The following is a 14,945-nucleotide window of genomic DNA, read 5'->3' on the forward strand; positions in this document are numbered from 1 at the left end:
TGGCTGAAAGAAAACTCCATTAGATACAACAAAGGTACCGTTTTTAAGTTCTGGGTGGCACATATAACGCTATTTGATCAGTCTAATAATATGCTCAAATGTGGTGACAGACTCCCTTTAACAGGTCAGTGTTTTGGCGGCAAGTGTGGCAGCTGCACACTATTAGACGGGTGGTTAAATTGTATGGCTGATCAGTGTATTATAGTATGCTATCTCTCCCTTTTTTCTGACATGTTGCACACTTAGAAATCTCATAGCTTCCTTATGTGTTTTATGACAGGAGAAACTTGATCCTCTCCTTAAACTTACTCATTATGACTCTGTGGAGCAGGTTGAAGGACTTAAAAAATGTTGTTAATTTGCTGGTACGATGTTACAATTGCCTAACCCCATCCTTTCCTCATATCTGTCATTGTTCATCATTAGGAAACATGATGAGTGTTTTTAAACTAGATGACCTTGACAAAGGAGCATAAGTAGTAATAGGAAGGCCACAGCAGAATTTGGAAGGGGTCACCAATCTAAGCATAGGTTTGACAAAAGTATACCATTTAGGATTATAGCTTTTATTAAAGGGGTTGTGTCAAATAACATGACCGGGCCTAGATCTGGATCTGAATACTTTTGTTAATTGCATGTAATTACAAATTTAGTATAGCCAGTGAGCTATTCAATAAAATGTATCTGTATAGCGCCACCTGCTGTTTGTTCTTTTCCCTATTTTTTGTCCATCTCACTGAGCTGGTCGCACGTGCTCCGTTTAAATCTTCAACTGCCACCAGCCATATGTTCTGTTAGAATCTGTGGCAGTAACAGGGAGAGAGCTGCAGCAGAAAGGACATGCCCCCTTAGATGCCAAGCTGAAGATAATCTAGCAGAGCAATTGAATCAGTGAATGTGGAGATCTCTGAACTCAGGGTCGGTTCTAGCTTTGTTAGAAAGAGACTGTCATGTACTGTATGATGTTTGATTTTGATTTTTCACATCAATCATGGCGTAACTCCTTCAAGGACAATTAGCAAGTCAGCCAGAGACGCATCAGGTTCTCTGCAAGAAGTCAGGCTGAGGAAAAGCGGAGGAGGAGGTGTTTGTTGACACTGGAGCACCAGTTACAGGTGAGGGTTTTTTTTGTTTGTTTTTTTACACCATGCACCCCGAGTTAGAGAACCCCTTTAAAACATTACAGTACAATGCAAAAGAGACTTATGGACTCTCAGCCAAATGAATTAGAAAAGTCTTGAGAGCATGCTGCAGATTTTTATAATTCTTACAAAGAAACTTGATTTATTGGGAATATTTGGGATTCAACGTGCCAACAATGATGTCACCAAACATAAAATTACTTGACCAATTAGTCATTTTCAGGATTGATTGATGTAATTGTAGATCTTTGGAAGGAAATCTTGTAATGAATCCACTGAAAGGCAAACGAGCCTTAAAGGGGTTGTCCCATGAAAAATATTCTACATTTTTCAAGCCAGCACCTGGATCTAAATACTTTTGTAATTGCATGTAATTAAAAATGCAGTATAGCCGCTGAGTTATTTAGTGAAATCTATCTGTATAGCGCCACCTGCTGTTTTTTTCTTTCTCTAATTTCTGTGTCTTGCTCACTGAGATAGAAGCTCATGCTTGGTTCCATCCTTCAGCTGCCACCATGTGCAGTAGAAAGGACATGCCTGTAAATATAGCAGAGTAATTGGTGCAATGAATGGGGAGATCTCTGGATCCAAGTGAGGTGCAGGGCTGGTTCTACGCTTGTTATAAAGAAACTGTCAAGTACTATATGATAACTGGATTTTCATTAACAGAATAATAAATCATGGAATAACCCCTTTAAGATTCTTACATACAATATTGTCTATCACACAGCATCTCCAGGCTTCTCGGAGTCCCAGGCTCTACGTTTCTGTGGAATGGGCTGAACCACAACTTCATTTAGTTTCCGAACACCCGATCTTTCTTCACTGTGAGGTCTTCTCATGGACAGGAGGGTCTTGAACTTACCGGCAGAACCAGGGGCGACTAGTAAACCTGCACTTTCTGGAGTAGCCCTGGAGTAGTTATCTGACATAGGTCCTTTATACTTTAGACGAGTGAGAGCAGACTCTGAAAAAGTACTGTAGGTACGTGGCAAAGGAAGTTGTTTAGGATTATCTGGAACTAACATTACGTCTTTATTGGGAACTTTGCAAGACTGTTGTCTGATTTGCCAGAGCTTCAGTTTTTGCTCCAAGGTGCACACTTCTCTAAGGACGGTAGTTACTTTATCCATCCTGTCCAGTAGGTCATTCACTGCCGTAGGGAGGTGTTCCACAGCTAGACCCGGTGAAAATAAAGGTCTAGGGCTGGTTGGTGATGCCACATCTTCATGCTGGAAAGTAGAGGCGTGATTTGACAGAACACTCATGGACCGACCCCGGAAAGATGTCGTGGAAGGTCTTGTTAAGCCAGAATCCAAACCTTCAAATCTCACTGTGTGACGATACTAGAAAAGGGAAAGATAAGATAATTGGAACAGAAGATGAACTGACTAAACATCAGAATTATCAGTTTAATCATTAGTTATCTTCAGTAGGATATCAATGCAGGAAAGGATTCTTTACAGTTAAAGTAGTTCAACTTTTGAATTCTCCACTAAAAAGTAATGTCGAATGGATTATAATGATTAAGGCAGGAGAATGTTGTTTAATTGATTCCCATTACTTAACGAAGGAAGGAAATTTTTTGGGCAAACTGGCTACGGATGTGCAGGGTGTTTATTTTGCCTTCGCCTAATTCAATTAGCCATGGTTTTCCAATAATGAACACTTATTAGCTATCTACAGGATAGGTGATAAGTCGTCTGATCGTTGGATATCCCCACCCACTTATCACAAAAATGGGAGTCCCTTTTCACCTGTTTGAATGGAGTGGTGTTCAGACATTCACACTATTGCTCCTTTCACATTGAGAGATAACCAAGCACTGTACTGGGCTATCTTCCTTAATCCTACAGAGACTGAATGGAGCAACAATGTACATGTGTGACTGTGAAAGAAATTAGTAATACAAAGAAGAAAACGCAGCCGGCACTACTGAATGCGGTACGGTGTAGGTGACTTACTCTCAGCGACCATGCAAAAAACCGAGTGGTGCTCTGCCAGAGTGAATGGCCAAATGCCATCAACGTCGAAGAAAAAAGGGAAAAATGGCGGCACTCACCGAATCTTCGTTAAATCGTAGCTTTATTCGCTTAAAAACATGGCGGGTGCGGGTCACATGTCACAGAAGAAAAGGCAACAGCCGTTTCGCGCAACAATCGCGCTTTGTCAAGCCTACTGTGACGTGAAAGGGGAGCGCCATATATACCTGTCTCCTCCTTGCACGTCACTGCTAAACAGGTGCATCAATCAATCAAATCTTCGAATCACCTTTGTATACAAATAAAACGTTAAAATCATATAAAGACAGCAAGATCATTCTTGTCATTGAAGCCTAAACCTCCCATGGCATTAGTTTTAATAATCCATTGTGCTTCTCGTTGTAATAAAATACGCTTTCTATCTCCTCCTCTAGTTGGTAGATTAAGGCTGCGTTCACACGGGCGAGATTTCCGCGCGGGTGCAATGCGGTAGGTGAACGCATTGCACCCGCACTGAATCTGGACCCATTCATTTCAATGGGGCTGTTCAGATGAGCGATGATTTTCACGCATCACTTATGCGTTGCGTGAAAATCGCAGCATGCTCTATATTCTGCGTTTTTCACGCAACGCAGGCCCCATAGAAGTGAATGGGGTTGCGTGAAAATCGCATGCATCCGCAAGCAAGTGCGGATGCGGTGCGATTTTCACGCACGGTTGCTAGGTGACAGTCTATATACTGTATTATTTTCCCTTATAACATGGTTATAAGGGAAAATAATAGCATTCCGAATACAGAATGCATAGTAGGTGATCAATTGAGGGTTAAAAAATAAAAAAAATTAACTCACCTTCTCCTCTTGTTCGCGTAGTTCTCCCGGTCTTCAGTTCTTTAAAAAGATGAACTATGGGCTAAAGGACCTTTGGTGACGTCAGATCACATGCTCCAATGACATGGTCCATCACCGCGGTGATGTACCATGTGATTGGAGCATGTGATCTGACGTCACCAAAGGTCCTTTAGCCCATAGTTCATCTTTTTAAAGAACTGAAGACCGGGAGAACTACGCGAACAAGAGGAGAAGGTGAGTTAATTTTTTTTATTTTTTAACCCTCAATTGATCACCTACTATGCATTCTGTATTCGGAATGCTATTATTTTCCCTTATAACCATGTTATAAGGGAAAATAATAACATCTACACAACACCGAACCCAAACCTGAACTTCTGTGAAGAAGTTCGGGTCTGGGTACCACAGTCGGTTTTTTATCACGCGCGTGCAAAACACATTGCACACGCGCGATAAAAACTGAACATCGGAACGCAATCGCAGTCAAAACTGACTGCAATTGCATTCCTACTCGCGCGGGTTTGCCGCAACACACCGGGACGCATCCGGAACTAATCCGGACACGCTCGTGTGAACCCAGCCTAACACTTCTTTATTGCCCTGATGTACATCCTTAATATGTTCTATGAGGCGCGTAGCTCCAATACCTGTAACGATCGATCTTTTGTGCTCTCTAAATCGCACATATAGGGGTCTGTGGGTCTTGCCAATATAAAATCTTTCGCATGGGCAAAAAATTTGCATACACTACATAAGTCGATTTGCAATTAATAAATTGCCTGGTAGTGTGTGTTATATGTCCTATCTGAACCTGTGTTCCCGTGCGCATGAAGTTGCACATTGCGCAGTGTCCACATATGAAGTTTCCCATGGGGCTCCATCTATCCAACCAAGTATGGCTTGTGTCTGGAAGATTAGTGCTGGTGACAATATCTCCTATGGTTTTCGCTCGTTTGAAACTGACAATTGGTCTGTTTTTCACTTTATCGATTAGTTGCTCATCTCTTTGAAGCATATGCCAATTATTTAAAATGGCATTTTTAATGGTTTGGGCCATGGGAGAATATTCAAATGTGAACACTGCCTTAGTGACATCCTGCGATTTTTCTCCATGATGCATTTTTTTATTCTTCTTCCATAAATCCTTGCTTAGCCTACGTGTATATGCTCTATTATAAGCCTTATCAATCAAGGAAGGCGGATATCCACGTTGTATAAATCTGCTCTTGAGATCTCTACTCTGATTTTCAAACTCTTTGTCATTTTTAATGATCCTTGCAAGTCTGACAAATTGACCATACGGGACAGCCGCAGCTACATGTGGTGGGTGAAAGCTATCATAATGCAAAAGGGAATTAGTCGAGCTAGGTTTTCTATATATGGTGGTATCGATTTCCTCATTGATGATCCTAACTTGGACATCTAGGAATTCAATGGCCTGTTCTTGTATATTGCTAGTAAAACTCATGTTCATATTGTTATCATTTAAATACTGAACAAACAGACTAAATTGATCTCGATCTTCTTGTGAAAGAAATTAAGTGGTTAATGAACATGAATTGTGCTAATTTTAGTTAATTGTCAAGTACAGGGGGCTAACTACCATAGCGGCAGACCATGCGATTGCTATGGGGCCCAAGGCAAGAGGGGGCCCAGTTGGGATCCTCTCCTCTTCTACTGGAGGGTAAAAACTTGGTCAGGACTCGACCCTCTAAAGGAATCACTTTTAGCAAATGAGGCAGTGGAAAAAAATGGCCCAAGGGTCACCGAAAGGGTTTTAGGCGGAAACCCTTCTGTCCTGTGTGGGGGCCTGGTTTGATCCTTGCTATAGGGCCTTTACTTCTCTTGTACGTCACTGGTCAAGTATTCTCCATTTTTACATTTTATGCTTAAAGAGGACCTTTCACAGATTTTTTTTTTAGTTCAATTAAATACCTTTCTTTGCCGGGTACTGATGCTGCCACCGTGCCTGTTTTTTTTTTTAATATCGCTTATACGCCCTGCTGTTTTCCCACCCAGTATGTTAATACTAAGCACCGGTACAGGGAGGAGGAAATGCCAGGGTTTCTCAATGGGCGTCTCCTTCTCCCTGGCTGTGCCGCGGTCCCATCACAGTGAAGAGCGTCACGGCCAGGGAGAAGGTGAGCTTTTTTTTCTCCTTGGCTGTGACGCTCTCCGCTGTGATTGGATCGCAGCACAGCCAGGGAGAAGGAGACGCCCATTGAGAAACCCTGGCATTTCCTCCTCCCTGTACCGGTGCTTAGTATTAACATACTGAGCGGGAAAACTGCGGGGGAGCACAGCGGAACGTAGAAGCAATATTTAAAAAAAAAACAGGCAGGGTGGCAGCATCAGCATAGAAAGGAATTTAATTAAACTAAAAAAAAAATCAATGAAAGGTCCTCTTTAAAGCGAACCTGTCACCATGATTTTGCGCATAGAGCTGGGGACATGGGCTGATAGATGGCCACTAGTACATCTGCAGTACCTAGGTCCCATAGCTCTCTGCGCTTTTATTATGTTAAAAAAACGTTTTGAGTGATATGCAAATTACCTGATATGAGTCCTGTAGCCGGAGATGAGTCAAGCGGAAAGGAGCCCAGCACCGCCCCGCGTCCTCCGAATCTCCTCCTTGCCGGCTGACGTCACAGAGCTGGAGCGCCGAAATCTTGCGATGCGCGAGCCTAGCGCATGCGTAGTTCGTTCCCTGTGCTGATGCCAGCACAGGGAATGAACATGACGCCGACACTGCGCATGCCACCTAGCAGCCCATGTCCCCAGCTCTATGCACAAAATCATGGTGACAGGTTCGCTTTAAATGTTTAGGCTAATATAACATCTATGAAGAGCTTTAATTTTTACGCTGAATTAAGGAATATACAGTAGTCTGTTTCCTGGTTCTGTTTTGCAACATTTATGAAAGGAGACACGGCAAATAGAGAACTACTCAGACACTGAGACATTATGAAATGTGTGGAGGGGGCACCCGGCTGTAATGTCTAGATGTATTTTTCCATACCATTATGCTTCTGATTGGTTGCTTTATTACTTGCTTGTCATTGGACATATTAAAATTGATGGCTAAGGCTAAGGTTGGGGGGGGGGTTAGATCCCCAATGTATAACTAATAAAATTGCCTCTACGGGCGTCGCCCGGCAGAGAATCCGTTAACCAGTAAAGTGTCTGGGTATTTTATTCTTAGGTCCACCGCATCCCCTGGCACATGGGAAGAACTTTTTAACTAATTTGAATCCCACAGACAAGCGAGGTATAGTCCCTTAGTTTGGGACTTGTCCTAAATTTCAGCGACAGTGACCACCACTCCATTGAAACGGGGGACAAAGGACCCCCTTTTGCATGATTGATTAGTATCCAGTTAGTGGGACCCCCATGATTAGACACATATTGCCTGTCCTGTAGAGAGCTGATAAGTCTTGATTATAGGAAATCCTAAAGGTTGAACATGATGGACAAGTGTCTCTGAATTAGCGACATTTTTTTGTAAATTTGTGGTATTTACTAGGGATGAGCGAATCGACTTCAGATACTTCATTGCGAGACTTCATGTAATAACTTTGTGAATTTATTATTACTGTAAAAACCTTGATACCGAACTCGGGTTTGCTTCCAAGGTACCCCTTGGAACCGAACCAGAGTTCGGTATCAAGGTTTTTACAGTAATAATTAATTCACAAAGTTAGTACAAGAAGCCTGGCGAGACTTCGCAAAGTAATAACTTTGGTTCATCTGAGCCAATAAATTCTAATACTGTGCGGAGCTCATCCCTAGTATTTATGTAAGCTAGGTCCCAAACCCACTGGAACTGCCCAATCATGGTCTGGGTTTACATAAGCCCTGCTTATATTTGTGCTAGGCCTGGACAAATTTGCCAAGATTATGGCTGACAATTCAGAACTGTTGGTAACTGTGGTGTCGTTTTCAACCTAAATAAGTATGTTTGTATAAAGGCAAGTTTGGGCTGCTTAGCCACCACTTATCTTCTTGCCTAGGTAACCACCATTTTAAGACCCTGTTTCTCCACACAATTCCTTCTTTGTGGACAGCAGGAAGAGTAAAAGAATTATAAGAAATCATGCAGGTCCTGGGAAAGGAGCAGGATCACACATTTAAAAAAATACTGAGCTAAATGTGTACTAAAAGAAAGGCTATGGAGAGACAGGATATAGCAAGAGCAGACAGATCTTTGGCTTCAGCAGATATCATGCGTCATTGGAATCACTTGATCTTCATGAAGTAATCTAAAAATCAAGTCTACTTTCACACTAGCATTTTGGCTTTTCGTTTCTGAGATCCGTCATGGGCTCTTACAAGCGGTCCAAAATGGATCAGTTTTGCCCTAATGCATTCTGAATGGAAAAGGATCCGCTCAGAATGCATAAGTTTGCCTCAGTTCAGTCACCATTCCGCTCTGGAGGTGGACACCAAAGCGCTGCCTGCAGCGTTTTTTTCTCCGCCATGTGGTGCAGAGCGAGACGGATCCGTCCTGACACACAATGTAAGTCAATGGGGACAGATCAGTTTTCTCTGACACAATAGAAAATGGATCGGTCCCCCATTGACTTTCAATGGTGTTCAAGACGGACCGTCATGGCTATATAAGACATAATACAACCGGACCCGTTCATGACGGATGCATGCGGTTGTATTATTGTAATGGAAGTGTTTTTGCAGATCCATGACGGATCCGCAAAAAACGCTAATGTGAAAGTAGCCTAAAACACAATAATAATGTCAAGTCTTCTGATGCCATGCCATCAACTTCACAAGGGTGAAGTCTTATATAAAGACTATATAATAAAGAAATATTTTTACCTCTTTTACTTTGCTGACTCCCAACCATAATCTGAACCTTTTGACAAGAAAATCAATCATCTCATGGTCTTGAGGTTCCAAGGCTGAGCAGTAGTTTTCAGCTCGAATATTGCGATGGACACTAAGTACTAAACCACATAGAAACCCTCTGAAGACCACAAACAGGACCACTCCAAGACATAATCCTACCAAAGGGAAACGCTTTAGTACATACTGAAGACCAGAACCATGCCGTAGAGTATGAAGAAAGACTGTAGGTTGTTTCACATAGGATACCTAAATGGAGATTATATGAGAGATAAATACAACATTATATGGTGGGAACAAACCTGTCCATGAAGAACACCCACCTAGTAACTTGATATAAAAAGAAAAAATGTCAAAGCATTTATAAGAATATATTTAATACATGTAAGGAATTGTCTTATGAAAACAGCCATCAAAGCTATGAAAATGGAGGCCAGTGTGGTCCTCAACTGGAACTAGCAATCAGAAGAGGTACCATAGTAGACACACATTGGGCTTGATGCCTGAATTGGTGTGCAGTACCCTAGACCTGGGGGTATCTGCAATTGTTTTATATAGATTGTACTATTATTTTGTGTTCTGCCATGCATTCCAGCAACAGGAGATATGCTTGGCAGGAACAGGGCTAAGCACCCTGTTCCTCCCCTCTTGGTAGGAGTGGGCTAGTTCTATTTCCTGCCAGGAGGGAAAGTTCCAGATTAGAGAGTGTTGAGGAAGGAAGCACATGCTTGAGCTTCTAATCCAAGAGCCTGATACTATTCTCCCGTGAGACCCTTGCTCCGGGAAGATTGCCAGAGTCAAAAGTTACAGCGGATGAAGTCATCAGATTAACCAGCAAGATTTAGCTTTACAGACCCTGCTGCCAGTGAGGGAAAAAAGGTCAGACACTCATCACCTAGAATAACTACCAGGCCAATAATAACTTCAAGCCTGTATCACTCAGTGGACACCTATATCCACCAGTGTCTGCTATTGCCATAAAATGTCCACACCACCAGCCACCATAACTCAACTGGTACCATAAACTGCACTTTGAACCCACTACTGCCTGATGTGTCGCAAGTTATATTTTGCACTAAACAGTCTTTTATTACTGTTTACTACTAGCCTGATTCTTCAAACCACCTTTCCATTGCACCGATCCTCAAGAAGCAATGGCCTGAGGGAGTGCACCATGACACAACACCTCATCAGGGCCACTACCACTCCCATCCTCTGCCCCGGCTCCTCAGGGGATCACTGCAGGTGCAAATGTCTCCATGCTACATAAGAAGGCACCCATATTATAAATTTCACATGGAAGGTGGGGGTCCTGTTGCATATTTGCACTGGGGCTTAGGTGCAACAATTAAAGGGCCCATACACCTTCAATAGTAGTCATGTGAGTGAGTTATACTCTCTGACTCCCCATACAAATAGAGGCCTTCTCAATGGGAAGAGGGGAATAAGCTGCTGCCAGACAACTCTGGCTCATCTCCCTTGAGAATAGCATTGGGCATTAAAATTTAACATGTCTGAACCTTCATTCTCCTGACAACACCTGTGGAGGGAAAGTTGGTGTAACACCCCAGAGTTGTGTTACTACACGCCTCTACCCTACTACAGCCCTTTAAGAGCTTTTATATTGTCATCTGATATAATTTGTATTATGTCTCCACAAATGTGCATGTAAAACCATGTTAAACACAGTTGTTTCTTGTCATTTTCCAGGTTTACCAGCAGGTGGCAGCAATGCATTGGCAGGTACTAGTTACAGTTTAGTATATCTAGGCTGGAATGGATTATTCCAGCTTAGCTCCCCCTCTGTGCAGAGTGGGCTGTGTCCACATCCTGCAGCCGGGGTGGAGAAGGAAGTTAGAGTCAGTGTAGCCCACCCCCTGCTAGGAGTAGGGTGTGTGTGAGGAGATCCCCTGCATAGGGAAGACAGCAAGGATCTTGTCTCAGCTGAGACATTGATCATATTCACAGTCAGAGCCCTGCAGCAAAACTGAATGAAAAGAAAGCACAAAGTTGCAGACCACCTCAAGTTCCAGGAAGAAAGCACCCCCTGAGAATATATGTCACGGATGTAGTAGGGGAGAACACCAAAAGACAATCAAGAAGGAAGGGGAAAGACACTAGGCCTCACCGCTAGGGAAGGAAAAGGGTCACCATCTATAAAACCCTTCTCCTGGCCCTAACTCATATCCGTATGGGCACCTCTCGATGGTAGAGATACCCATACACGGGAACCTAGAAAACCCTGGTGACCCTCAAATGCCCTAAAGATAATGACAGGGCAGAGACCACATGTTCCTTCCCTGGTGAAGGAACTAGCGTCTCACTGAGGCCTAGTAAACAACCCGGGGGGGGATACAAAACACGACAAGCGGAACACTTAACCACACTCCAGCTCTTCCAAGACCAAATTAAGCTATCCCAAGCAAGGAGTGATGGGAAAAGTCAGACTAAATAGGGGGAGGTAAAGGTCACATGATCCACACCGAGGTGTGGACATACCAGCAACACACAGACAAAGTGAAACCAAAAGAGGCTGTCAGATAACTAATGTGCAGATAATCTTTCAGACCTTCTGGGACCTGTCACAGATGTGACAATATATCTGTGAATCAAGTCCAGAGACCTAGGAGAAGCCATTCCTCCTCAGCTAGTTCATCCCCACAAAGAAGAAGGTACAGTTCAAAGCAGAAGATTAGTTCCTGCCTCGGTTACAGAGCTAACAAGCAGACAAATTATCCTGCAAGCTCACATAAAAGCAGAAGTATTTATTTCTGCCAATGATTGCCAAAACCTGCTGGGACCACAGACCAAAGCTGCATACTGTTTGAATACGAGTTATCTTCAGTAAAGAAAAGTTTGAGTTGCAGCTAAAGGTCTGGACATCATTTCTGCTGCAAAATTCCTCTATTACTCCTACTATCACTACACTCAAATTTATTGCAAGTGAGCCAGGAGTCCAGCCGTACCCAGGTAGGAGACACCGTTGACACAATTACCACTACTCTACAGAGACATTATAGACCATTACGCCACTCTGGCATTCCTAACCTGGGACGTGCATTATAAGACCTTGGAAGGGCACTGTGGTAGTACCCTGCGCATGCTGCAATTGGCGTCACGACAAATACAGAACTTTAATACCCGCATCCTGGTCATTGCATTGGTACTCCTCATACACATAAAGTTGGCCACACTTAGTCTAACTTTTAGATTTTAGCAGGACTGGCCTGCCATAATGTGTATGGTGGCCTCTTGACTCTCCCCCACCAGCAGATATTAGATGAAATGTATGTATGCTCAGTCCTTTCTTTTTTTCAATGCCAGAGGTTTCTGGTGATGCCGGTCTCCACTTTCAGGACACGTTTAATGCTATAACGAGACATGTGTATGGATGTATTGGGACAGACAGCTGTCTTGCTTGGCTGACAGCTGTCTAATATGTATGCACACCCTAAGATTGTCATACGGTCTGGTCAATTTTATTCCTTTGTATATCGGCACCTTTACTCTTCTGAAATCGCTTTTGACGGTTTACCATGAATAGCATGGATACAGCAACTGTGTCAAAGAAGGAGACACTGGAACATTGCTCATAGAGACATCAGTATGTCTAAATAGGGCCTTTGAACAGGGAATGCCCTCACAAGACATCCCTTTATTAGACAGATAACCTATTGATAAGACAAAATTCTATTACTTACCACACTCACGCAGTGAATAAGAGCAAGGAATAAAATTGTGATAAAAAATACACATCCCAAAAGATGTCGCTTTAACTTTTGAAATGTCTTTCCAAAAATTGACCATCTCCGTACAAAGCGCAATTGTTGAGAAACCTTGAAAAAGAAGAAATGAGATGTCTTTGCCCTAAAATGATTTGTCTGTAACTAATTTCACAGTGAATAAAACCAAATAGCCATCCTCACCTTCAACATGATAAGAAAGAGCAGAGAGGCAGACAGCGCAACTTGTATTCGTGATAAAACTGCTACATCATACAGGCTGATGAAAGCCCAGGGATTTGCATGATATTGGGTCATCACATCCTTGGCTAGCCAAGTCCTAATGAAATACAGAGATCCAGTGGCTGCAGATGTGGGCCCTATGATAATTTGCGTCCAATCTGGAGAGTAAGATGAGTTCATGGCGCAGAGATTCTTTACAGCAGCAAGCTCTCGATATAAGAAACAAATGGCAGCAAGAACTAAAGATAACTGGTGAAAGATGGAAACAGACTTGTCAACCACAATTAGGACACGTAAGCAATCAGTTACAGACTAGGATGAGATACTCACAGCCAGTAACATGGGTAAGTTCAGACCATATCTGACCTCCGAGAGGTGGAATGGGAGGATGGTCAGTCTGGAAGATCCGGTGCCTTGTGGGGAGAGGTTGAGTTGGAGAACAGTGGAGATGTGAAGCTGAACATCCTTATGATACTGGGTTATCTCTACTTCCAAAGCACTAGGGATTGCAAAAAAGATAACTGCAATCTTGAAACCTTTACTCAGTTCATTCAATATTTACAGGTTTTTTTTTCAAAGCCAAGAGCGGATCCTAAAAGTGAATTTCTTCACTACCATTCTGTTTTCATTTTTATCTAAATCGGTTTGAAATTAAAATGAATTAAAATTAGATATAAAAAATATCATTTTGACTGTCTGCGGCCACCACTAGAGGGAGCTGTGGAGCTGCTCCATACTGTTAAGCTAAGTTCCCATGTCAAAGAATTGCCTATGGCTAATTCACAATATATTTTACTAGAGGATCCACTGCAGAAATCTGACTCTTAAATCCATGCAGAATCCACGAGAAGAACGAACATCTTTATCATGTTTGTGATTGGCAGCATAAACTAAAATCCACACCATTTTTTTCCACTGCATCTGGAGGGTTTGCCAAACTTGCATGGTAGGTGGATTGATTACAGATTAGATGAAGAATTTAGCTGGGATTTCCTATGGAAATTGTTGTCAAATCTTAAACATTTTAATTTGTCCCCCAGCCATCTGTATATGTGATGAAACCCATACTCACCTGCTCCCCACCACTCTATACTAGCTCCCTGAGTCACTTCACTGGTCTTCTGCCCCTGTCAATCAACTTCTGCAAGGACGGGATCATGTGCACCGCTGCAGCTAATTATTGGCCTCAGCGGTGTTTTCAATGGGGAGCGAGAAGAATAAGTCGCTGGCACATACTTCTGGCAGCAGCTTATCTTCACTTAGCACAAGGGATTGGGCATGTTAAAATCAAAAAAGCCCTAACTTTCTTTCCCCAACATCTGCTATTCAAGGGATTATCCTATAAAAAGTATTAATCACCTATCCATAGGATAGGGAAAAATGTTGGATCACGAGGGGTCCAACCAATGGGACCCCAAGTGATCCAGAGTACGAGAGATCACCAAGACCCTTCTTTGAATGAAGTGGTAGTGTGGTCCACTGCTCCAATCACTTCTATGGGACTGATGGAGCCCTGTCTACATCAATCCAATACAAGTGAATGGAGAAGTGCAAACTTTCATCTGCATTGGTACCTTTACCATTGTCCTTTCGGTTATAGTTCCCAAAACATCTGACGAATGACTCCCAGAAACAAGAACAACTTTTGCTAGGGGTACGGATTTCCCACGTTGTCTTAACATACCTTTTAACTATCCAGCTCATGTTCTTCAGGGCCTCGATGATTGCTTTTGTATTTTCTTTTGTGTTGCCATTTGACTGACATGGTTCCTCCCTGCACCTATAAGTTAGTACATAGCATACTGTATATCAGAACAGTACACACATGCCAGCTTATGTAGGAAAACAGAGTAAATATAACCAATATCAGAAAACGCAAATCAATCACTAAGTAAAACCAGACGGATCTAAATACTTGCGGTCTAGATAGACCAAGTTCACGCTTAGTATGTATTGTTCAAACCATCCGCTGTTTAGTGCTGATATCTACTTAATCCGCTGCTGTAGAATCCAGATCTCCCGATTGGGGAACAAGGACGAACACAACAGGATAGAGAAGACTAAATCTGATATATTTGTGTCATTTATAATCTGCTGTATGTGTCGTCTGTCTTAAAGAGAAGATTAAACGCGTCAGAAGCAGTT

At 42.6% G+C, this 14,945-nt stretch overlaps 1 protein-coding gene across 1 annotated transcript in view; it reads right to left on the reverse strand.

Moving 5' to 3' along the window:
* Positions 1 to 1,297: 1,297 nt before the first annotated feature.
* LOC121005732 (polycystin-1-like) overlaps positions 1,298 to 14,945 on the reverse strand; it is a 116,813-nt gene continuing 103,165 nt past the window's right edge. Inside the window, exons 43-48 of the mRNA XM_040438501.1 lie at positions 14,485 to 14,580; positions 13,131 to 13,299; positions 12,762 to 13,049; positions 12,537 to 12,671; positions 8,809 to 9,084; positions 1,298 to 2,488 (exon numbers count right to left, since the gene is read on the reverse strand). Coding sequence (XP_040294435.1) covers positions 1,865 to 2,488; positions 8,809 to 9,084; positions 12,537 to 12,671; positions 12,762 to 13,049; positions 13,131 to 13,299; positions 14,485 to 14,580 — 1,588 coding nt within the window. The 3' untranslated portion in view covers positions 1,298 to 1,864. The remainder of the gene's footprint in view (positions 2,489 to 8,808; positions 9,085 to 12,536; positions 12,672 to 12,761; positions 13,050 to 13,130; positions 13,300 to 14,484; positions 14,581 to 14,945) is intronic.

This window comes from Bufo bufo, chromosome 6 (assembly GCF_905171765.1).
Source record: "Bufo bufo chromosome 6, aBufBuf1.1, whole genome shotgun sequence".
In the NCBI taxonomy this organism is placed as follows: Eukaryota; Metazoa; Chordata; class Amphibia; order Anura; family Bufonidae; genus Bufo; species Bufo bufo.